General features: G+C 29.8%; 1 protein-coding gene and 1 pseudogene across 3 annotated transcripts; both read left to right on the top strand.

The window, feature by feature from the left end:
- Positions 1-6,849: 6,849 nt before the first annotated feature.
- On the top strand, positions 6,850-12,686 carry LOC145191659 (transmembrane protein 164-like). 3 transcript variants are annotated; one of them, XR_016445172.1, is made up of 6 exons: positions 6,850-7,326; positions 8,036-8,085; positions 10,587-10,867; positions 11,392-11,473; positions 11,587-11,687; positions 11,781-12,686. XR_016445172.1 is itself a non-coding variant. In XM_090067403.1 (6 exons), exons 1-6 carry the CDS (start codon positions 6,946-6,948, stop codon positions 12,009-12,011), a joined length of 1,023 nt encoding a protein of 340 aa, XP_089923529.1. In that variant the 5' UTR covers positions 6,851-6,945; the 3' UTR covers positions 12,012-12,686. The 3 variants fall into 3 exon arrangements, 2 of the variants coding, with proteins under 2 accessions (XP_089923529.1, XP_089923530.1); XM_090067403.1 differs by having other exon boundaries at positions 6,851-7,326; positions 10,690-10,867; XM_090067404.1 differs by having other exon boundaries at positions 6,851-7,326; positions 10,801-10,867.
- A 3,463-nt stretch (positions 12,687-16,149) lies between these two features.
- Positions 16,150-18,619, top strand: LOC149881974 (uncharacterized; annotated as a pseudogene).
- The last annotated feature ends 6,890 nt before the right edge of the window (positions 18,620-25,509 follow it).

Genomic DNA, 25,509 nt, shown 5'->3' on the forward strand with positions numbered 1-25,509 from the left:
TTAATGTAGACGAATAAATAAATATTTTTTCAAAAAAACGAAAATTCCGGGTATTTTTTTAACACACTTCGTAATATAACTTTAAATAATAAAAAGGTTGTATAAAATGTTTAAAATAGTTAAAATATAACAATTTGTCTCTATATCTTTGTATATACAAGTATTTTCTTTATCTTTTGTCTTTCTTTTATTTTTCTCTCTATAAGTCATTCTCTTCCTTTTTTCATTCATTCCTTTTCTGTTTTTCTATTTATTTATTTCTTGTTGTCACTCTTCCTTTTAACATATTTATGCTTCCAGCAATTTACCTCTGTTGTTAATTCTCTTTTTTCTATATATCTGATTTTCTCAGTTTTTTTTCATCATTATTTTCCTTTTGCATTTATCATTAACTTTCTGTTTTCTCTCCTAAGTTTTTCTCTCTATTTACTTGCTATTGTCTTGGTGCGATCTTTTTTTTGGGGGTTTTTATTTTCCTGCTTAGAGACAAAATAGCGTGAGATCATAGAAATAAAGTCTACGATTTTATTATCTTTAACTAATAAAAAGAATATAGTTTTTTGATCAATAAAAATGTTTTTGAACTCAAAATTTTTCCTTCAATTTTTTAGCATAATATCGAAAATACTTAGAAAAGTGCTTTCGTTATCAAATTTGCTTAAATGGAAGCAATTGGTCCTTGTGATGAAAAGGATTCTTTCGGTTAGAGAATTTGAATATCTAAATTGTGGAGTCATATAAAAGCTCAGAAAGTTTTTAACTGAAAAGTGACAAAAAACATGTATTTAAAATAATGTATGTATTTAGAATATGACAAAAGAAGCTGTTATTGGGTTTTTCTAAAGACACTATCATACTTACAAATATAGTTTTCTAAAGACACTATCATACTTACATATAATGTTTTAAGTTTTATGAAATAGTTTTATAAAATCTTTTCTACTCAAATTACTCTTTATTTATCTTTATTTTACAAGTTGTATCCTGTGATGTTACATAGAGAAAACTCGGCTGCCGCAGATGCAAAATGAAATGAAACTACCAAATGCAAATGAAAATATTGTTCTAACATTTAATATTGTCCATCTATTAAAATTATAAAAAGTAGTAAGACATTGGTCTAGAAGTGAGCTTCTGCGTTGCAACTTTTTATTTCATACCCCTGGTGACAACTCGAAGCGTTATCATGTTTTACACAATTTTTGCCTCCCAGTCAGAAGTTGAACTCTTTATGTCTTGTTCATAAGAAAAGTGGTAACAATTTGTTTATGAGTAAAAGTGGTTTAAATGCAAGGTTTGTAATCCTGGGCTATCCTATCTCGAGATATCAGGAATGCATTATGTAATCCTGGGCTATCGTATCTCGAAATATTAGGAATACATATTCCTAGAACCTTGCGCCAGGTTCTCGGAAATTAAAAGTTTAAAAAACTTCATATTTAAATTAGATTTGTTGAAACTATTTGTTAAATATTAAAGAGTTCATTGTTTTTATAGATATGTAATTATTACTTATTATTTTTAAAAGAGATTTAGTTACAAAAATATCCGATTGTAAAAAAGCATGTTCAGGTCTTCATTAATAGGTTTAACAGTCATTAAAAAGTTATACGCTTTTGCAAAAAGTCATCTCATGTTTCCTCCATTTTCAAACAGAGTTGGCCTAAAATACTTAAAGTTTTTTTATGAGGAGGAGATATAACTTTAGATTAAAACTCCAGTGAATAAGATACATTTTAAGAGGTGCTTCATTTGAAACAGAAAACTCAACTTCGGACTTAAGAACTGTTAGAGATGCAATTAGATTTGTTCTCCTTTGTTGTATTTTGAAGGATGAGAGCTGTAATGTAATTTTTTGACATAAAAGTGGCAACATCGACGGTGAACGAAATTACATTTCAAAACTCCTTGGTATTTACTTTAATTGGGACGAGACCTTTAACAATGACCTATATCGTTTTAATTTCATCATTTTAAAAGAAAAAGATTCACCTACAGGTAGGCTTAGGTCTACTAATGCCTTTTGTTCACAATATTTTGATAAATAGATGCATTGAAGCATTTACAATAGGCCGTTCTATTTAGTTTTACAATCTTTATTAAAGATATTTGCTTCTTAAACTCAGCCGCAACATACTTACTCAAGATTGTTTTTATGATTGTTTTCATTGAAAATATTCAAATTTTAAGTGCAGAAATTTATGTTTAAAAACGTTCAACCAAATACTTAATCTTTGAATTAATCAAAAGTAATAATATTAAATGTCGATTGCAAGAAACTGTTTTATCTGGTCAAGCAAAAGAAAATTACTAATGTGCATAAACTGCTTGAGATAATGTCACGAGATTTTTTCTTGGATGAATATTAATCATATATGATTCTTTTTTCTTTGTTTAATCAATTTTATATTGTGGTTCTATAAGTTGTAATTAATACAATTACATAAAAATTTAATGCGTTTGCATTAAGTTGTAATATTAGTCCTAAATTGCAGTTAGATTTTGGAATTTTTTAAACAATAGCTAAGACCTATAATACACTGAATGCTACTATTTTGATACTTTGAAAAACATGAACGTTCAGGATCAAGCACTGCTATTTTCACTAACACTTTATAAGGGTTTAGTTTCCTTTCATTTACATATCGTCATTGTCACAAGCAAAACGCGTCCAAAAAGCTAAATTTTACAGGACATACAAAAAACTGTGTATTTTGTCATTATCATGTAATTAGCTATAAATCTTTGTGAATTCAATAATCTTGTAACAGGACTTGAAATATAATCAAGTTGCTATAATATTAACCACAAATACTTCTTGTACTAAACAACAGTTTTCATCAATAAAGTAAATTTCGAAATTTTTCCACTTAAGTGGTTTGCTTGCGACAACACCAATATGCATTATAAAATCACTTGTATTTCTGAAAAAAACCTGCAGTCTATTTTTGATCCTACTTTTCCTCTAAACTCAACAAATCTTGCAGTATAGAAGAATACAATATATGACTGAAAATCATAAAAATTCCAAAATATTTTTGATAACGCAATTTGGTTCAAATAAAACTAAGATCTGAGTTCCTTCTTTGGAAAGTTCCAAAACTGTCTGTAGAGCCAGCAGTATCTAAAAAGGAATCATATATGCAAATTGTTTCTTTTTGGTATTAGATCTTAAACTCCTACAGTATTCTCAATATGGCTACCATCTGTTGAAAGACTGAATGTTCCCTCTTATATTAAATTTTCTTTTTCCATTTTAGTCTTGACAATCTTTATAGGTTAAATATTAAAGGTTGTGAAAATAGGACAGTATTTACTATATTAATACCACGTCTGACTACTAATTCCACATGTATCTGTAAAGATAAATTTAAGATTGGTTTTGCTATCTCAGAGATTTAATTTTGAATGTAATTTTACTAAATCGGTTTTGATGTGATGTTTTTTATTTAAAGAATTTATGTTGTTCAAATACAGTACATTTACAAAATCTACATATGTTTAAATAACACTTTAGCGTTATTCAAACATATGTAGATGTTGTAAATAACAAAGGGCCTAAAATGAGAATTATATATAAAAATCATTGATTCAACCTGGTGATACTTACTAGTGATATAGAAGTTGGATTCGTTTTACTTTTCTTTTAAAACTAAAAAACCAAACGCTGATGCTTAGTTTTCCCTTCTGTTAAGAAAATTAATAATTGTTATTTATCATGTGTGTACTTTTTTAGTTTAACTATTTTTTTTTTCTTTAGGAAAAACTTGATTTCTTTTTTTAAAAAAAATTTGAGGGTATCCGTAAGTAAGGAAAAATTTTTTTCTAACTTAAATTTCAAAATTATAAATGCTAAAGGAGCCCACAAGTTTTCAAAATAAGGTCTAAGGAGATAATATTGAAGCTATTTAATAAGAAATTAACTTAAAATGGGTATTACAAAGGTTAAGGCAAGCAGGGGATACAGATTGATAGGTATTCCATGCAATACACAATCAGTGCACTAATTAAAATTTTTTATACTTTTATGTGAATATTATAATCTCACTTTTATTCCTATTAACAGACCCATTTTTATATTTATTTCATCAAAATAACTAGTCAATTATGTTAATTTAAACACATAAATTCGTTAATAATTACTTAACTTACATACCCGCAAAAAACCCGAGATTTGATTGTGTAAATACAAACTTTGATGGACATTCAAGATTAATTATTCGTCTGTTTTTAGCTTCTGTTTATCTATTAAGTTACCCAAATTTAGTTTAAGTAAAGAAACCCAAAACGGTAAATTTTAGTTCGTAGTATTTTTTTTTAAATAGATTACTAATTTTGAATTTTTTACGATACGAAAACTTTTGGTGCAAAAATATGAACCTTCTGGATTTATATATGTAAATAAGAGGCCGGCGAATTTAAGATACTCTTCGGTAGGCTGAAACCCATTCTGCGCCGCTGAGCATTTTATTTAAATTTAAAGTTGAAATTATTTACGAAATCATTTAGAATAAAATTTTTCTTTTTAGATTCGAATAAAAATTTAAATTTTTTAAAGAAGTGTAGCTTTTTAATCGGAGATATTTTTATTTCATCTTTTCAGTTTCCTATAATCCTTTTATCTACTAATAAGGAGGTTAACTTAATTTTGAGGGATTTTTACTATCATAAAAAATACATTTGTTTCTAAATAATAAAAAATGAATTTAACCGAAATAATTTCTGATTATCACTTGTTTTGGTCAATGCAGCATTCACTTGGAGAGCAACATTTTAGTTGCTTTCAAAATTCAAAAATTGGCTCGAATGCTGGATAACGCATAAACCAGAAAAATTTTCTTACAATAGAAACTATATGTTGCCATCCCATTTTAATTCTTCAAGCGTTTCACCTTTGACTGCAAAATGAATGGGCTGCCATTTATTTGACAATGCGTAATTCAATACTTACTTCATTTGGCATTTTTTGAATGAGCAGCTATCATGCTACTATCATGCACACCAGCATTTGCACCTTTCTCGATCAGGAGTTTTGCAGAAGTTGGCCTGTCAAACTCTGCAGCTAGCTACGAGAAAAGTATTTGTTAAAGACTTATTCACATTTTAAAGACTCATTCACTCAGATTCACTCATTCAGATGTTATTTATAAGCATCTTTGAGAAATCGAACAACATTTAAGTTAAAGCATTGTTATCACCTGCAAGGGTGTTCTCTGTTTATAATCTTTATTCTCTATATTAGCTCCACAATTTAGTAGGAATTTTTAAAGAATCTACAGTACCATTTTTTACTGCATAATGGACAGGTGTCTGCTCATATTCATAAGTTTTGCTGTCTATATCTGCCCATTTTCAAAAAGAAACCATTTCTGGGTAATTTACTGCCCTTGCTACGTGTAGTGGAGTTCGCCCGTAATCATTGCGTTGATTGACATTAGCTTCTTTATTTAAAACGTAAACAAAACTTATTAATTCTTTTACACATTTTGCAACATGTGGATAAGCGTTATCGTGCTGAAAAATTACTTTATTGTGTCTTTTAGCGTAATCTGTTCATTTTTCTTTAAGAGCTTAATTCAAAGCTATGAATTATTATTGGTAGCGTATGCCTGTTATAGTTTCTCCAGGTTTTTAGTTTAAAATACACCACACCTCTTTGGTCCCGCCAGATGCAAAGCATAACTTTCTTACTTTGGTGTAGATGTTGACGCTTGATCAGGGTCACATCACGATTTTATTGCATAGGATTGTCAAAGTAGATCCATTTTACATCACCTATAACAATTGAATATTTCATGATTCAATTGTTATGTTTATGGTTTTCACTCATTAAGAAACTTCTTTTCAAATCTCTTTCTTTCAATGCAGATGGCACCCATCCCAATGGGCATGCAACTTCCGCACGACGTTTTACGGACGTCTTAAGGACTTATGGACGTCTTACTGGCGTCGTGCAGATGATGCATGCCCACTGGGATTTACCATGTTTTTCTATCTTTCCTGTCAATTGTAAACGCTGACAAACTGCAGCTTCAGACGCTCCTTGTCATTTAGATTAAAATCACCACTTTTAAATCGTCTAAATCAGTACTCACATGTTTAAACAGATGTTGCATGCTCTTCATAAGTTTTTTCTTCAGATTTCTTTTGATAACAGAATAACAGCAGCGTATGCCGCAAATGATCTTTTGAAGGCTCTAAACTGGTCATTTTTGGTTAAAAAAAAAAGTAAATTTTTGTTCAAATTTAATAAATAAATCATGGTAAATTTTCAAGATTAGTTGCTAAATTATAATTTAAAATGCTAAAATCATATTTAGATTTAAAATTTATGCTTATTTTTAAAATTTCAAAAAGCCCTCAAAATCAAGTTAACCTCCTTATAAAAATATGGTTAATAGCAGTCTCGAAAGTTGTCGACATACTAAAAAAATGTTGAATTGAGCGCTGCGCCATTGAAAGAATGCATGCTAGAGTTAAGTCACAGACTTCATATTTAACTGATAATTTAAAAAATTAAAAATGTCAAACTTTAATAATATTTAATACAATTTGTATCATATCTTACCTAATAGTAATAAAAATAACTTTGTAAAACATACTATAAATATACTCTGATAATAAATACAAATTTAATTTTATATTCTAAGACTTAAATATAATTTTAAACAGACTGTAGTTATAGTCTTAACAAATTATAAAAGCTTAAGTGTAAAATTTTTTGTGTATATTGAGTTGATTAATAAACACACATAAACAGAAATTGTTCAGATTTAACTTTCAGGAATGTATATACCTAATGCAACATCTAAAATACATTTTTTGTACCTATTTCATGGGAAAAAAAAAAGACTTGTAATTTTATTATTTATATATATACTTAATCTTTCTTTTTAGATAAGACACCTTACATAGGTTAAGTGAATGTTTGTAAATTGAAATGAAATGATGCAGTTTTCTATGTTATTTGGAATGCAAGAGTTTTTTCGAAGTAGCTACTCAGGTGTAAATCATAATATAGCAGGGAATGGTGGTGAAGATTGTTACAACTTTATCTCTTTGCAGCAGCGTCTTCTTGATACCTTTGTTTTTACATTTATTTTTGGAATTACTTTATTGCCATACATTATTCGGAGCTTATCATGTCCGAAAGATTTTGAAATAGAAAAATTGTGTACTAAAAGTGTTGCTTTAAGTATATCAGGAATGCGAAAGGTTCTACTTATAACGTTGTCCTTTGTATTTGGAATACAAGTTGGGTTTAAAATATTGAAATGCGCTTGGCTGTTTTTGTTAAATCCATGTCATGTAATTACAGCTGTTCAGGTGTGTAGCTTTCTAAATTTATAACATTAAAATGTATTCAATACAAAATCTGTAAAGTTTATAGGTAAAGAGTTCAGATCAAAAAACATTTTTAACTATTAGATTTAAAACCTGTAAATAAAAGTACAATTTAGTATACCTTTAATGTTAGTGACTTTAAGAAAAAATTCAATAAAAAATGTGTTCATTTTTTACTTTTATAAAAACATTTTAAGTTATTGATTTTAAAGACTATATTTGAAGATCACTTTCTTTATAAACCCAGGTTAAGAAATAAATGTTTTTTATATCAGGTACTAAAGGTTCTTGCACATGTGGATACACATGTGGATATATAAGCAATCTGCAAGCAGCATAATTTGTAAATGAAGATTATCAATGAGGATAAACACTAGTAATTCCCTTAAAAGTCTGTTTAAATATACTTCACTCTTTTGGTCAAATCTTTAAGTATTTATTATTCAAAAATATGTATTTTATTTAAACAAGCTAAATTTCTGTTGTTGATGGTTATTAAAATTTCAAATCTTAAAACACCTAAAATATGTAGTTGAATTTTATCAACCTACAGTCAAATAAATGCTGCATATATTTTCTAGGGCTTCTAAAGATTATGAAGATAATGATAGACTTTATTTCTGATTTATATACAATTTTTGTGCATTTTAATAGCTCAGCTTTCTGTTTTTAAATTTTGTATTATTTAAAGATCTACTTGCTGGGTAGTGAGCCATCACGAACTACTGTGGCTATATTCAGGTAATGTTTTTTTATATAACTTTTTTTAGGAAACAACTTATTGTTTTATGATGTAAAGCTTATGCTTCAATGCTTGACTATGGCGTGTTGAATTCATCAATGATAACAAATCTTACTAAAACATGGCTTTGCTGTTACTTTTTAAAAAATTTTCAATATGTTTAAATCATTTGAAAATGTATAATAGGCCTAGATAGTTTGACTGAATTCCATGATAAAACTCTGCAGCAGAAAAGTATTTGTTAATAGCAGCTTTATTTAATTGTTTTTGTAAGTTGAAGTACTTAAAAGGTTTATCATCAAAAACTACTAAGTTCGAGTTAATCTGAGTTAGTTTTCAGAGAAATTTATCTGGGGATAAAACTTTTTATATACCATCATCTAAATTGCTTGATTATCAGATCTTTAAAAGGAAAATCTTTTTACATTTATCAGAAATAGTTTTATGTGTTGATTAACATCATACAATAACATCAGATATTCTTGGTTATTCTTTTTTATTAAGAGCAATCAAAAATCTCTGCATACAAAGAGTATGCAGAGATTTTTGATTGCTCTTAAGAGTATGCAGAGATTTTTGATTGCTCTTTAAAAATACTCAAAGAAGTTGTTTTTGCATGTAACAGGTGATAACATTTCATTTGGCCTGCAGTTTAAGAATAATTTCTTAATATCGCAATCAATTTGAAACATTGTAAATACATTCAAAATAATGCAAATATTCTCCTCTTTAAGAAAATATATAATTTATCTATATACTTTTATTAATTGAAAAAAAAAAGATTTCTGAGTCAGAGACCTTAAAAAAGCATGTGTATGAGTTTTATAAAATGCATAAAAGGAAAGGGAAAAAATTTACTGCTGACCATTTTACGACAGAATTTGTACCAAAATCAACTATCTATACTATAATAAGACATATAAAAAGCAGAGCTATACTTTACTATAATATACCATAATAAGAGATATAAAAGCAGAGCTAGCTGTCAAAAAACAACAGGAAGTGGTCATAATCCCAAAATAATGACTAAAAAGAATATCAAGCACTTAAAAGAAATGTTTGACCACAAGGATGGAATTTTTTAAAGACAAGCAGCCTGAAAGAGTGATTGCAACTAAGCGTACATTAGTAAAATGTTGGCAAAAAAGACTGAGATCCATTTGAGAAGAAAATAAAGATTCCAAGCTGTAAAAATATTCGGAAAGCATTCAAAAGAACAAAATGCAGAAGACTGTATGAAAAATTTTGAAATCAAACTTTCATCTTAGATGATGAGACTTTAACAACAGATTTTTTACACAAGTATTATAAATGACGCCTCTACAAATGTAAAATACAATCTTCTTCCTAAATTTGAAAAGAAGTTATTCATCTGGATATGTTTTTCAAAAAATGAAATGTCAATGCCTTTTTTTATTTCAACTGGCTTTGCTATCAATCAAAAAATTTACTCAGAAGGTTTTATCAAAAAAAGACTAATTCCATTCATTAAAGTGCACCATTCCAATTATGAATATGTATTATGAATATGTATATGACTTGATGCCTGCTCATTACACTTAAACCGTGCTTGATTACTTTTGAGAGAAAATGGTTAATTTTGTTAAAAAAGAAGACAACCCAGCAAACTTGCCAGAATTTTGTCCAATAGAGAATTTTTGGAGTATTTTTGTAGGACTGGTGTACAAGAACAATCAGCAAGCTGAAAATTTAGATCAATTAAAAAACATGTTTTGTATTCATAAAATCGACACAAAGCTCATTCAGAGCTTAGCTGAGTTGTTTCTAAAGTTGATTTTGTCTATAGAAATGGGGTAATGGAAAAAAATTAATTTCAAATAATATAAAAAGTATATTAAAAACTTCATCTAAATCTCATTTTGTTTAAATTTAATTCTGAAGTGAGTTATGGCACTTCAAAAACAGGCCAAATTAAATGTTTTCACCAGTTAATGTTAAAAGATGGATGCTACCAAGAGTGGGAAGTCAATAGTTAGAGTAATTTTAGAAGTCAGAAAAAAATGACTCATTGAACAAAACATCTTTTAAATGTTAGAATTCATTTATTCTTGAAGAATACAATGAAGAATTGTATTTATTGTCGAAGAATACAATAAAGAATGATATTTTTTAATAAAAAAAATACCACCAACAATGTGCAGATGTCTTTAGTGTAAAGTAATAATTATTATTTATTTGAGATAAAACTAAAAAGACAAAAGAATTATGAGTATAGATCAGCATTTGGTTTTTCCATAAAAATGAAAACATGTAACAAACACACTCCATTATTCCTTTTAAATAAATTGAATTTACAATAATTTATGTTTAGATAGAAGGTTAAAATAATTGTTAAAAATATGTTGTGAACAGAGTAACATACTTTTAATAAGTTTGTTTCAACCCTTGAAATTATTGCACAACAGTATTCAATTAAATCCAATTATTTTTTAAAAAGATCAATAAAATTTTTGCAAATAAATTTGTTTAATACTTTCAGAAAAACCAAAAGCTGATGCTTAGTTAGGTGTTGAGAGTCAGCAGTTTTAAGAGATTTTGACTTCAGTGTCAAAAGTTGGTTATTTATCACTTCCACTTTCTAGACTTCCCATCCTTGGTTGCTACATCATGTTGGTTTTTTGTGTAATATTCAATGATGATAGTGTTAATTTAACATTAGCAATAAAAATAATAATGGATATGTTGAATTTAAGAGTCCACTTTCATCTGCTGTTTGGAACCTTTCTGGCGCTGATATTTCCTGTTCTCAATACATTTGAGGTGGGTTTTTTTAGTGAAATACATTTGAAGTTTTTTTAGTGAAATAAATTCTATAAGTTTAATGCTTAAAAACTTGTGCAACAAAAAGTGCATTTTATCTTTATGTAACAACATCCTGAGAAATGTTTTGTTTTGTTGAAAAAAATCTGTGCTATAAAGACAACAATTTATTTATTAACAAATATTCTAATAATCTGTAAAAAATCCTTGTGATAGTTTTTAAAGTCCTTTACATTGTTTCTCTTTATTTATCTATGAATAAATTCTTTGCAACTCCTTTAAGGCAATTCTATTTAAAAGAATAATATTAATGAGGGTTAGAAAACATAAGCAAAAAAAGTGGCTCAGAGCTCAGATCTCATTTAAAAATTATTTCAAAACTACACTAAAATTTTAGCAATAGTGAAAATGGTGTTTAAAAATATTAAGAGTTAACTACTTGTCCTTCTAAATTACTTTTATTGCTTTAGTTGTTTTTAGTTCAATATTTTAGTTCAACAGCTTTCTTTTATTCTGTCTCATAGAGTTTTGGAGAGCAACTGATGTACTGGCTGCAACATATAATGATTTCAATTATTGTTCCTCCGTACCTCATCTTTGTTGGAGGTAATATGAGCAAATCTCTGTCTAAATAGGCGGAGAATAAAATTAGCGAATAAATATACAAACTATTATTTTAAGATTTTGGAAATTTTAACACTTTAAAACTTGTTCTACAGGTGCATTCAATTGTGAACCTTTAACAGATATATCTTGGCCGTTTTTGGGAATTCTTGTCTTCTTTTTTTATATGATGTATTTCCTTCAAGGAATTGCCTTGGTAAGCATGTTAATATAGATAAATTTTAGGTTTTTTTTATACGCGATGTTCAAAAGTGTAAAATGATGAATAATGCCTTCTATTACATTTAAGGTAACTTTTGTGAATTTAAACAGCGTTCTTTGTCCTGCAATATCAGATCCGTTTTTTGGGCCTTCCTGGCGATGGTTTGCGATGATCCATCAACCATTATTGATTATATCGTTCGGAAAAATTTACACCATTTTAATTGCCTACTTTTTAAATTTTGTTAATAGTTTTAGTGGAAAGAAAAATGCATATTCCATGTTGTGTTTTGCTAAAAGCTCAGATAAATTAAAGTGAAGTTTTCTAAAGGCATTACTATTAGTATTTTTTTAAAATTGTGATTACAAAGCTTTTTTAGTTCAAATAATATTTTTTTAATTTAGAAGTAAATTACTGGTATTTTATTTTTATTTTTAGGGTATCAATGTATTATTATACATAAATAATGCACAAGTATGCATATATAATGCATGAAATGATTTAGTCTAGTTCATTTCATATTGAAATTAAAAATTGGGTTTAATATTTTAGATCGTTAACATACATGTATTTTTTATTGATTTTTTGCTGTTGAGATTCTCTTGCGTCTTTTTAAATAAAATACGGAACATTTATTACTCTACGGGATTTTTAGAAGTAGGAACAAGTTAGCGCCGAATATTCAATAATGGCATGCAATAGTGCAGAGAATATTCGACTATTTATTAGTTAGTTTTGTTATTTTTCTGTGAATATTTGGAAATGTAAATATTGTTATGACGTGTCATTTATTATTATTAGCGTTTATTTTTATTTTTGAAATGAATATTTATGCAGAGCTTAGTTTTACAAGTCAGATTTCTGGAATTCAAACTCTGAGAGAAGCTTAATAAATCTTTAGGCACGTGTTTTTCAGCACGCTTCTATTTTCTGATCAAATGAGTGTAAAAATTTTTTAACATTTTTAACCAGGAATATATTTATGGAATTAAATACTTCTTATACATCATCAAAATAAAATACAAAGTGCACCATCTGATCTTCCATCTGTTGCACCATCTGACAAAAATAAAACTTCTACACCATTTGAGTAACTTAAAAAAAATTTACATAAGACAACGTTGCAATAAAAAAGTTAAATGCTATTTTTATAAAAATATTGAAATCAGACTTAATTAAAAAACTCTCTGTTAATGCACAATTAATGTTAAAATTTTGATAGTTTTAAAATTTGATTCGCTTAATTGACGATCGTCAGAGGGTTTAAGCGACAAAAAATTTTTTGTATATTATTCAACATTTTTTCGTTTTTCTCTTTACTTATCTAATATACTAATGAGTTAGGATGGCATGTTTGTGTATTACCAAAATGAAATGTATTTTAAAAAATCATTTAAAATCCTTCTACCGTTATACTTAATGATTGCTTGCAATAAATTTTTTCTATATGTGTCTTGAAGAAGGCACTTATAGAACTCTTCTCCCACAAATTGTTAAAGCTGATGTGAACTCTGAGTCTGTAAACAGACTCAGAGTTCACTAAATTTTCTCCGGTCCCATTCTACAAGCTGGCAGAATTGCAGAACGTGCTGTAAGATTTCGTGTACAGCAGTAATCACTGGTATTCAGCCTTAAGTATGCATGTTTGAATGTTTTAATCAGCTCTACAAAGTTTGGAACAAGCTCTTTTCCAAAACAAGAGGAAGTGAAATCATTAAATAATTTTAGTGCTTCCACTTATGGATATTTATCATTTCAGTCCGTTTCTGCAGACGTTTACACATTTCCATTGAACTCTTCAAAGTGCAATTTTGGTCGTGCAAGTCCAAGCCTTTTATCTATTTGTCGGCAACTTCAGGGGATACTGTATATCAGCAAACAATTTTAAACTGGGTGGAGAAAGGCAAGTAGAAAGGAATCCATTTTCGTCACCTAAGAGTTTATGAACACCACTCTTGAAATCCCGCTCTTCAACAGAGTTTTTCCTATTCAAAGGCGTCGAGTTTGCTTCATTAAATGCGTTAACACATTTTTTTATGACCATTTGTCCGCAAGTAAAACAATTTTCCTTTTTGTGGATTATGGAAATAAGCTTTGAAACATTTACACCAGATGCCAGAAAGGTACAGCAATGTGTTTGGATGCCCCCAATCATACTTACCAACTTAAGATACAATGCAAATGTGTAAACGATATCTAGCTTCTCCATTTTCAGTTAGTTTATTACTGTCTTTACAGTTTCTCCATTTTCAGTTAGTTTATTACTGTCTTTTCTGTAGGTCTCTATCACCTCTGAGGCAATGGCAGTAATCAATATGTCTTTAACACTTGTGTCGAGAATTAACTGATCCAGCATTTTTATTATGTGCATTTACCCTGTGTCAAGTCAGTTCTTATCATCGATAGTCAAGCAAACTTTGAAAAATCCTCCACCTCTACCAAAGGCGAACTTTACGCCAACGTGGTCTGAATTCACTGCCCTTTCTGATAAAAAAGGGCAGTGAATTGTAGCTGATAAAATTTTCAACGTAATTACATTAAACAGCTGGGGTTTGGTCGCATCTTCTGCATTCTTCTCAAATGTAAGGAAGGATAACATGAAAAAATCAGTGCTACCTTTTTTGCTACTGCTCACGTCAGTCTGAACGAAATTTTCCGCATATTCCTAAAGAAAGCATGAATCTTGAATATCAAAATTTTCAATGAAGCATTAAATCGTTCAAAGACGATCTCAGTAATTTTACTTTTCCTTTCTTACATGAGAAGAAATATACTAGTCAGTGAGAAGCCCCTTAAACTTCTAAACGGTGTTTATGCAAAGGAACTGCATTAAATTTTCCCCCAAATACGTGTTTAAGTTTTCTTCTTTCTGACATTGCCCGTTTCTACGTCTGGCGAGAATTCGACACAAGCTAGCAATCATCAAAACTATCATTTAGTTAAGTCATTTCATATTTTTACTACTAACAAGTCATGTAAAGTGTGTGTGTGTGTGTGTGTGTGTGTGTGTTTTCGTGTTAAGGACTTAACTTTTCTATGATTTTTCTATACGAATCAAAATCAATTAGATTGGGCTTGTGCTTTTCTATAAAGATAAACAAATAAAATAGGCTTCAAATATTGTTTTGCTTTTTATTTGTTAAAGATTTGAAGTAGGGAAGAGCACCTATTAAATTTTGGAGCGGGGCAGTACAAAAGCTTTATAGGGGTTTGAGTACACCTCTGCGTTATATTAGGCAACTGCATACATACATACATACATACATACATACATACATACATACATACATACATACATACATACATACATACATACATACATACATACATACATACATACATACATACATACATACATACATACATACATACATACATACATACATACATACATACATACATACATACATACATACATACATACATACATACATACATACATACATACATACATACATACATACATACATACATACATACATACATACATACATACATACATACATACATACATACATACATACATACATACATACATACATACATACATACATACATACATACATACATACATACATACATACATACATACATACATACATACATACATACATACATACATACATACATACATACATACATACATACATACATACATACATTAGGGGTAGTCATTTTGAGGGAATTTTTGAAAACGAAGTACATACCCAGCTAAAGTTGGAGCAAATATGCTAAAGCTTTGTCAAATTCTTTTTTAGGTCAATCGGGTGACTTTTAAGTCCCCCTCAAGACTAAAGTTGTTAAGAAATTGTGCTTCAAAAAAGGAAAAATAGGGTATGTTCAGAGTGTTTGAGGGGGATTTAAGTGAAAAAATTATTTCCGTTTTTTTTTTTTTTTTTTTTATTTGTTATCTATATTTTCATTTTAAAAGGGTACGTCATCATGTTTTTTACATATTCTTGGTTAAAACCATATTTACGAAAGGAAAAAACGAAAATTTTACGTTACGCAAGAGGATATGAAAATCAGCAACAATAAAAAAGTTCTTATAAAACAATGCCGAAGAAAATGTGCTGAAGATCCTGCACTCTATTCTTAAGTGACTAAGAGTTTTTATAAACAAGTTGTACCTGAGATTGCGTTACATTATTTCATTTTTGTAAATAACTTTCATATTTACTTGATTGTTATTAATCGAATTACAATATAAAGTAAAATTGTATTGAAGTTTTTAACTAATTACAAACCATTAAATCTATTTAGATTGAATACAAAAATGGAAAAAAAATTGTAAAAGATATTGGGGTGAGGAAGTTTCTCAGATCAAGCAAAAGCAAACTTTTTATCATAAATGAGGTTAAACCAGCTATTACATGTACATATCTAATTTTAAAAAATTGTTTTGAATTTTAAACTTTATGTTAAAAATTACAATATTGGTTTTTTTTTTCTTAAGGTCTTCAACTCCCTACTGGAATGGATATTCTTCAACACATTGCCTACAGAAGATCACTACTTCCTCATAATGTTAAGAAGTCAACAATTTTATCATGCCCTCCTAACAAGATTCAGGGTTACAAGAGATGTGAAGTAGATGATTGTGAATGCATTTTAGGCTTAATTAAAAGACCATGGCTTAAAGCGGGATTTCAAGTAATGTTAGATAAAAATATTATCAAGAATCTAATGAAGATGGACAAGAGGTATTCAGATTTGAGTAGAAATAAATACAGAGGAACAGCTAGAGACAAGGTTAATCAAGGGGAGTTTATTTCATTTTTGAAAAAGCTGTTTTGGATTGGTTCTACAGATTTAAAGAACCAAATTAGGAAGGATAAAAAACGCTCAGATAAAGATAAGCACGATGATTTAACTTTTTTGGAAGACCAGGAAGGGCCGAGACATTTTAGTTTGGGATCAGAAGATAGAAAATTTAGCAAAAAGGTTTTATGTTGTTTTTAGTGGGTTAATTTGACCTTTTTTTATTAAAATTTGCTAATTTAACAAACATTATTTGTTAATACACATACACTATGTTAAAACATTTTTTATGTTTCTGAAGGAATGAGGAAGAGGACAAGGCTAGAATACGAATCTCCTAAGATTGATGCTACCTCAGAATTAGACTTGAGTTTCACTGACACTGGCAATGATTCTGATTCAGAATTTGAACCCGAAGTTTGGAATTATAGAAGAGCAGGTGATTGTAACATTACTGCCAAAGTCCCTAAGAATATTTTTGATGGAAATGTATCTATCATAGCTACAGCAAATGATATCTTTCCCAATGTCTTACAAAAAGTAACTGGAGCAATTCTTCAAGAATGTGGAGTTGATATCGCAAAATGCAAAGCCAGTGCTTCAACAGCATTAAGGAAGATAAAAAAAACTGCCAAGGATACTGCAGAAATTGCTAAATTAGATATAAAGAAGGCCTTGGAAAAAAGCCGTTATCCCTGTATAATTCATTTTGACGGAAAGACTTTGTTTGAAATGAATCATGGAAAAAGACTGAAGAATGAAAGATTAGCTGTGCTCGTTAATATTGAGGGGGTGTCGCATCTTCTCGGAATACCTGCCTTGCCGTCTATTTCAGGTGAAGATATGTATATAGGAATCATGAAAATACTAGAAGAGTATGATCTCATTTCAAAAGTATGCGGAGTATGCTTTGCTACAACCTCAAGTAATACTGGTTCTAAGAAAGGATCACTTATTAGGATTGAAAAAGAGCTAGACAAATACCTTCTACTACTAGCATGTAGGCATCATATCATTGAGCTTAGAATGGTTCATTTCTGTGAAGCAGTGATAAAAGAGAAAAGCGTAGGGCCTGAAAATCCTTTATTCGTAAAGTTCAAACATATATTTGAGAACCCTAAATTCAAATACGACAAAAATAACCTGACCTCTTTTGATTGGAAAACTGTGGAAGGAACAGTTTTGAAGGAAGCTGCAACGAAAACTTTAGATTACTGTGAAACCTATATTACTAAAAAACGCAATATGAGAAATGACCGAAGAGAGTTGGTTGAACTAACCATGCAGTATTTATCCCCTTCTGCACATTTCAAATTAAAGAAAACTAGAGCTGTTCATCATGCTAGGTTTTTGGGCAAGAGTTTATACCACCTTAAACTTCAGCTTTTGTGCAAGCAGCTGACATTTGTGCAAGAAAATGATAATCTACGCGAAGATTTGAAACTCATCTGCGAGTTCATAGTATGTTTTTACACAAGGTGGTATCAGCACATAAAGCGATTCAATCTCCTGCGTCGGATCTTGATGCAATCTTTCAGATGAATGAGTATAAGAAAGTTTGCTCCAATCCGGAGGCATTAGACGCTGTGCTAGCATCTCTTTATTAGCATACATGGTATCTTGATTCAACGATTATTCCCTTGGCTCTTTTCGATAAAAATATTTCTATGGATAAAAAAACAGCCATTGCAGATGCTTTGCTTTCCTTCCAAATGCCGGATCCAGATTTATTTAAACGTAGAAGCAAAGATCGAATAGACGAGATTAATATCATAAATAATATGAAGGTACCAACCCTCTCTCTTTTGGTTAATGAGTTTTCATATTTAATTTTTTCAATTATAGGGTTGGATAACCAGAGAGTGAGAGACTGATTGTCACTTCCACCCCAATATATTGGCACACCCAGTCCTCGTTTAAGAATTTTGAAAACTTTGCCAAAATGTTAATTGTTGTCAATGATCATTCTGAACGAGCAATCGGAATGATGCAGCAGTTTGTGCAAATATACGAAAATGAATATGACAAGCAGAACAGACTTTTAACTGTCGACAAAGTAAGGTCAACTTTCAAGATTTTTGGTGTGGGAAAAAGTAATATTACAAAAAAAAAAACTATCAGAAAGCCTGATATCACTCTTTAAACTGTAGAAAAGGAAATTGTAGACTTAAAAAATTTTTGTTCATTTTAAAATACATATTTCAATTAATGCATAATTTTTGTCTTGATAGTATTTTTAATGATTTTTATTAAATGGTAAATTACTTTTAGTTCAAAACAGTTTATTTTTTTGGTTGATTTAGGCGTGAATTTTTCCGGCTGTCAATATGAATGAACTTTAAGTATGAAAATACATAATTAGCTGATTTCATAACCTCTTGCGTAACGTAAAATTTTCATTTTTTCCTTTCGTAAATATGGTTTTAACTAAGAATATGTAAAAAACATGATGACGTACCCTTTTAAAATGAAAATATAGATAACAAATAACAAAAAAAAAAAAAAAACGAAAATAATTTTTTCACTTAAATCCCCCTCAAACACTCTGAACATACTCTATTTTTCCTTTTTTGAAGCACAATTTCTTAACAACTTTAGTCTTGAGGGGGACTTAAAAGTCACCCGATTGACTTAAAAAAGAATTTGACAAAGTTTTAGCATATTTGCTCCAACTTTAGCTGGGTATGTACTTCGTTTTCAAAAATTCCCTCAAAATGACTACCCCTAACATACATACATACATACATACATACATACATACATACATACATACATACATACATACATACATACATACATACATACATACATACATACATACATACATACATACATACATACATACATACATACATACATACATACATACATACATACATACATACATACATACATACATACATACATACATACATACATACATACATACATACATACATACATACATACATACATACATACATACATACGCACACACATACATACATACATACATACATACATACATACATACATACATACATACATACATACATACATACATACATACATACATACATACATACATACATACATACATACATACATACATACATACATACATACATACATACATACATACATACATACATACATACATACATACATACATACATACATACATACATACATACATACATACATACATACATACATACGCACACACATACATACATACATACATACATACATACATACATACATACATACATACATACATACATACATACATACATACATACATACATACATACATACATACATACATACATACATACATACATACATACATACATACATACATACATACATACATACATACATACATACATACATACATACATACATACATACATACATACATACATACATACATACACCATCTATATGGAGTGATAGTATACACATTAGGGCATACATACTGTCATATAAATCTTTCAAAAAAGATATTGTGATGATGGCTGCAATAAATATAGTTCCTTTTATCATTAAAAGCATTTTTTTATATAAAAAGATTTTTGTGGGATGTATCTGAGTACTGCCGAATTTTCTCTTTATATTTATAATGTTATACTAAAACATGAACAAAATACTTCAATGAAAGTTATGCCAATTTTTTAATACATTCTGCAAAACGCTTATTAAGTAATTGCAGAATGCTTCTCTTTATCGTAAACAAAGTTCATAAAAAGACGTAATAATAAAGAAGCTATGATAGATAATGGATGCTCATTTTTTTAAAATTACAATTGTATTATGTGTTTCAAAGCAAAAAGACGATGAAAAGAACGTCACCTCTTAAACTGAAGAAAAAAGAAATTAAATCAGAAAAATTAAGAAAGTCTGAAAAAGAAATACGGGAATGTTTTAAAGTCAACAAACAAAATATGGTTGGTTGAATATTCTTTTGAAGATTTATAAACAAGCTGTCTACCCTCTACCAGAAATGTTTACAAGTTTTTTAGGTTAGACTTAACACAATTTTAATTCTGACTGACATTATTTTAAGCTTTTGAAAGTATATTTAGAATTTTAATTTAATTTGCGTCTTTCTTTTTAAGGTATCACTTGAGAATTATTGATAGTTCCTATAAAGAGTTTTCTAAAGTTAGGGAGGCAGTGCATGCTCAAAGCAATGTTTCAAAATCTAAGTTAGCTGCAATGCTTACTATGAAGTCAGTCAAACTATTCTGGGATAAAGCCGATATTCCCTATAAGCAAGTTAAGTACAGCATTGAAAATATTCTAAAGCTGCATGAAAAATGGAGGTTGCTCACAAAATCTAAAAGTAAGCACTTCAATAAGAAGAATTTACTTGAACAGAGCTTCAATCAAACATTAGATGGAATTTTTGATATTACTTCTCCTATTTGTAAAGATGACATTAGAAAATCCAGACCAGCTAAACATGCCGATGAAGATATTGCCTAATTTACAGCTCTAAAAAATGGAACAAAAAATGGAGGAATTAGCGTAAAAGATAATATGCTAGACTACAGTGTTAGGAGAAAAAAAACAAGAATTGAAAAGAAACAGATGGCGACTGAGAAGGAAAAGAAAAGAAAAATGAATGATGAAGAAACTGTTCAGTTGGATGGTTACAGCAGTGACTTAGCTGAAGAATCTCTTGTCAGTGAACCTAATAATTCTATGGCTTCTGCATCTCAGAATTCTCATAAAAGTGAACCTGAGGCAAAGAAAGATAATGGATCAGATAATATCACTCTGGTTTTTCAAAGAAACTTTATTTTTCATCCAATGATAACAGCAACTGCAGACAGAACAAAGCTATCAATTTCTCAGCTAATGATGAATGCTTCTGCTGTTCTAGTTCTAGGTTGGTTTTGTATAAAAAAAAATAAAATTTTTATTGACCAATCTTTAAACTTTTATTTTCATTTTATGCAGGGGGTGTTAAACTTGAGGATGTTAACATTTCAATAAATACCTTAGGAAGATCAAAAAAGCAAAATAGGCAAGTGATTGTAAGGAAAATAAGAGAATTTTAAAATAATTTTAATTCAGATTATTTGACACTTCGCTGGAGTAGGAAACTTTTGAAACAAATCTCTGGCCAAATGTTTGAGTACTGTTTTGTGAGTGGTTTTCCTAATTGTGTTGAAGGCAAAATATTATCAATAAAACTTTTACAGTCTGGTACAAGACTTGCTATCTGCATGGGAGTCTTAGAAGACTTAGAGGAATGGGATCTGAAAGTTAATATTGCCCAGGTTTTTGATACGACTACTTGTAATACAGGGGTTAAGAATGGAGCTGAAACTCTTTTAGAGGAATGCAAATCAATGAAAACTCTTCTTTGGCTTGCTTGTTGCCATCATATTTTAGAATTGATCCTAGGAGCATTTTGGATCTCTTTTTTTAAAAAAAGAAACAAAAGCTGATGTTAATTTGGATTTCAAAGATTTTCAGAAAGAATGGATTAGCTGATTATGAGGCAGCTGCCGAATTAACACTTTACCTCTTAGGCGGACCAGAACCTAAAATATGGAAAACTAGTGGAGCGAATTATCATGCCAGATGGATGTCACGTTTATTGAATGCAACAAAGATTTTATGGATGTCACGTTTATTGAATGCAACAATTTGAATGCAATTAAAGATTTTTTTTACTTTTAGCTCAGTAATGTATGTTAAAGCTTGGCTAAAAGAAACAAAAGCTGCTGATGCACCAGTTAATGATATTCAGTTATACAAAGATCTAGGAGCTCTGGGACAGATCTGAGCCTTCTCTGTCGCAGCTCTTAAAGCTCAAGAAGTTCTTAACAGGCACTCTTGGTATCTAAATGAGGAGGTGTCGGTCTCTTGTTTAATAAACTTCCTGCAAATGAAAAAACTAAAGTTGTATTAAATTTGAAAGATGTTGGAAAGCCACATGCTATCAATTCTGGAAAACCTACTCTTCCATCAATTCAAATGAAATCAGAGCTTTTTTTGTCATATATTGGGAAGCGACTATGGTTGCTCTTTTATAATTTGAACAATTATGGCAAATGGCTCAAACATCCTCCTTCAGAATGGGAGGAAGATGAAAACTATTTGAATATGAAATTTTTCATTAAAACAGTGAATGTTACCAACAATACTGCTGAGCTAGGAATCAAGTTATGCTCGGATTATCTTCAGATCCTTACGAATGTAAAACAAAGATGTTTATAAAAAATATTGAAAATTTATATTACATTATATATATAAAATGTTTGGTTAACTTTTGGATGATCCAGTACGAAACGAAATTTTTGAAGTGGTTAAAATTTATATAAAATTTGTTGGTTATTTGAATAAGAAGCAACTATTCTCTGACATTGTTCAATAAAAATTTTTTTCCATGACCACAACACCAAACTGAAGGAAACTAGATTACAAGTAATCATTGAGTTAAATTATAAAAGTAAAACATATTTTTCATTACAAAAAGTGCATTTTGAACATTTGGAATTGATACAAAATGCTCCTCGCTCCCTTTTTTTGGGGATGTTTTAGCATAAAAACGTGAATCGGCAGTACTCAGAACCATCCGATAAAATGTTTTTTTTTTAAATAATAGTTTTTATATGTTGAGAAACAATTTTTCACACAGCCAGGGGTAATTTTCAAATATTTTTGATTTTGGCCTGCCCTAATACACATCCTTTCTTCCAGTAAAATCAGTTAAATGATATCATTTATAATCAAACTGTGAACATTCAATTTTAACTTTTAGTATTGAACGATATTTCTTTATGAGAACCTGATTTCGTCAATTAGCAACAACAACAACAAAAAAAGTTGTTGAACAGGATTTAAAAATTAGATAAAGATATTAAGACTTAAATTTTTTATTGAAAAATATTTTTTTAGAGGTCTAAACCGTGCCATAGTGCCATTCAAATCATCAGCATTGACTACCCAACGCCCTATCAATATCATAATGAGCACACTGGACTATCGAACAACAGAATAAAAAAGTTGGTAAGAGGTGTTGACCAAATAACAAACAACCAGGTGAATAAGCCCAACTTTTACAGGAATTTCCAAATGGCAGGATAACAGCTGATTAAGTTTTTCATGCCTGTGAAATTAAAAATTTTGATGCAAAAACAGGTTTAAGCACAAGCCACTTGGTTGTTTACTGCAAAGATTTATCAAATCTTGTAAATCAGTTCAGTCAGATTTGGAAAGGTTCGGAAGGTTTACAGGTTCGAATTACAGGTTCGATTACAGAAAGAATTACAGAGGTTCGGAAAGATTACATAGTAAAGCTTAGTGATGGTGATGAAGATGGTGGAAAGGGCTTTCTAAAGTTTTGCATCAACATTGTTGATGCAAAACTTTAGAAAGCTCCTCTTTACCCAAAACACTGCCAAAAATACTGGGGTAAAAATACTGGTGTAAAAATACTGGGGTAAACATACTGGGGTAATAATACTGGGGTAAAAAAGCAAATTCTTGTTGCAACCTCAGAAGATTTGCCAGAGAATCACAAAGGATTCAGCATATCTGGTCACTTATCGATGCAAATGTATTGAAGTTGTTAAGTCATGCTTTAGATTTGTCCTGGAAACAGATAAGCAAACAAAACTGATCAGTTCAAGGCATCATCTCTGATAGTCCCAAATGGTATCATATCAAAGCTTCATTAATCGTGAACAATCTCCGCTAGGACTCTTCAGTGAACAGACCACAGTTATCATGGATCATGATAATACCAATCTAGATGACCAAAGAACGCCACTTATATGGGGTGATCGTACACATCGAAGTACCCTGTGATGCAAATTTTGAAATCTTTTAATTTTGTCCGCAAATAATAATTTAATTTGAATGTTCAAATTGAGTGAAATTTTGACTTCATAGTGCGTCAAAAAAAACACCTGTAGAATGAGAAACACTTTATATAATTTAATAAAAATTAGTGCAAATGTAGCCTATAGCCACACCAAACTTTAGATAACATTTCAGTCGGAATGGTTTACTGGTTAAGGATTTATGGCAGTTTTAGTTTAAAATTTGTTAGTTTTTTGCTACTTATACCTCAAAACGTTACCGATTACTGTAATATTCGGTCACTTTTTTCAATTTGCTATTTAAAGCGTGGTTTCACTTGGCTTATGCAGAGTGTGAAAATCTCAGCATTTCCTAAGGTATAAACTACTTCCAAAGTGCATAAAAATGCTAAAAAAGGGTTGAAATGTTTTTCTAAGAATATCTACATAGAAAATGAAAAATATTTATTTCTGTTAAAACAGAAAAACTGTGAAGAAACCAAATATTTTTTATATTGACTAAGATAATTGATTTAAAAAGTTTTGATAAGATAACAAGATAACTGACCGCTAAAAAGTTTGGAAAATCAGTCTGAGGAAAATCAATCTTTATAATTTTATAAAAAAAGTTGCAGAGGTACAAAAAAAAAGTGTTTAAGATAGTTTACTGTTTTCCAAGCAGATCGAATAAGCCAACTGTACAAGACCAAGATCAATATCAGTGATTCTCGAGTACCATAATGACTCTGAAAATCGTGCAGAACCACTTTGCGCTGGAAACAAGAGGGGAAAGAAGTTGCACTCCCCCCTTTATTTGATTTTAAGTCAATACAAGTGAGGTTTGAAACAAGAGGCATGATGTGTTATTCCTAATCTTTCAAATTGGTTGTTCAAAGCTGCAAGAAAAACATCCTCTTGAAGAGCAAACTACCATTGAGAAAGTACCAAGTGTGCATTACAGCACATGCCTTAGCCCTTCAGGAAAAGGTTTGCCCCACCAATGCTATCAAATAAGATACAGAGAAAACTTTCAATCTTTATTACCAAAAGATGCCAAAGCAGATGAACAAATTGATCTCGAGTTATTTCCAATAAAGAATTATCCCCGGATGGAACTTTTCGAGTTGCTATAGTATCCGGCGGGCCTCCTTGTTACTTATATAACTTTTGTATACATATATTGAAAGAAATGAAGCTAGATAGATTATAGGAAGTATATTTTTGACAAGTTTCTAAACGAATAATTTAAAAGT

This window comes from Hydra viridissima, unplaced genomic scaffold (assembly GCF_058129835.1).
Source record: "Hydra viridissima isolate aposymbiotic clone 2 unplaced genomic scaffold, HvirCarnegie_v1 scaffold_11, whole genome shotgun sequence".
Taxonomy (NCBI): domain Eukaryota; kingdom Metazoa; phylum Cnidaria; class Hydrozoa; order Anthoathecata; family Hydridae; genus Hydra; species Hydra viridissima.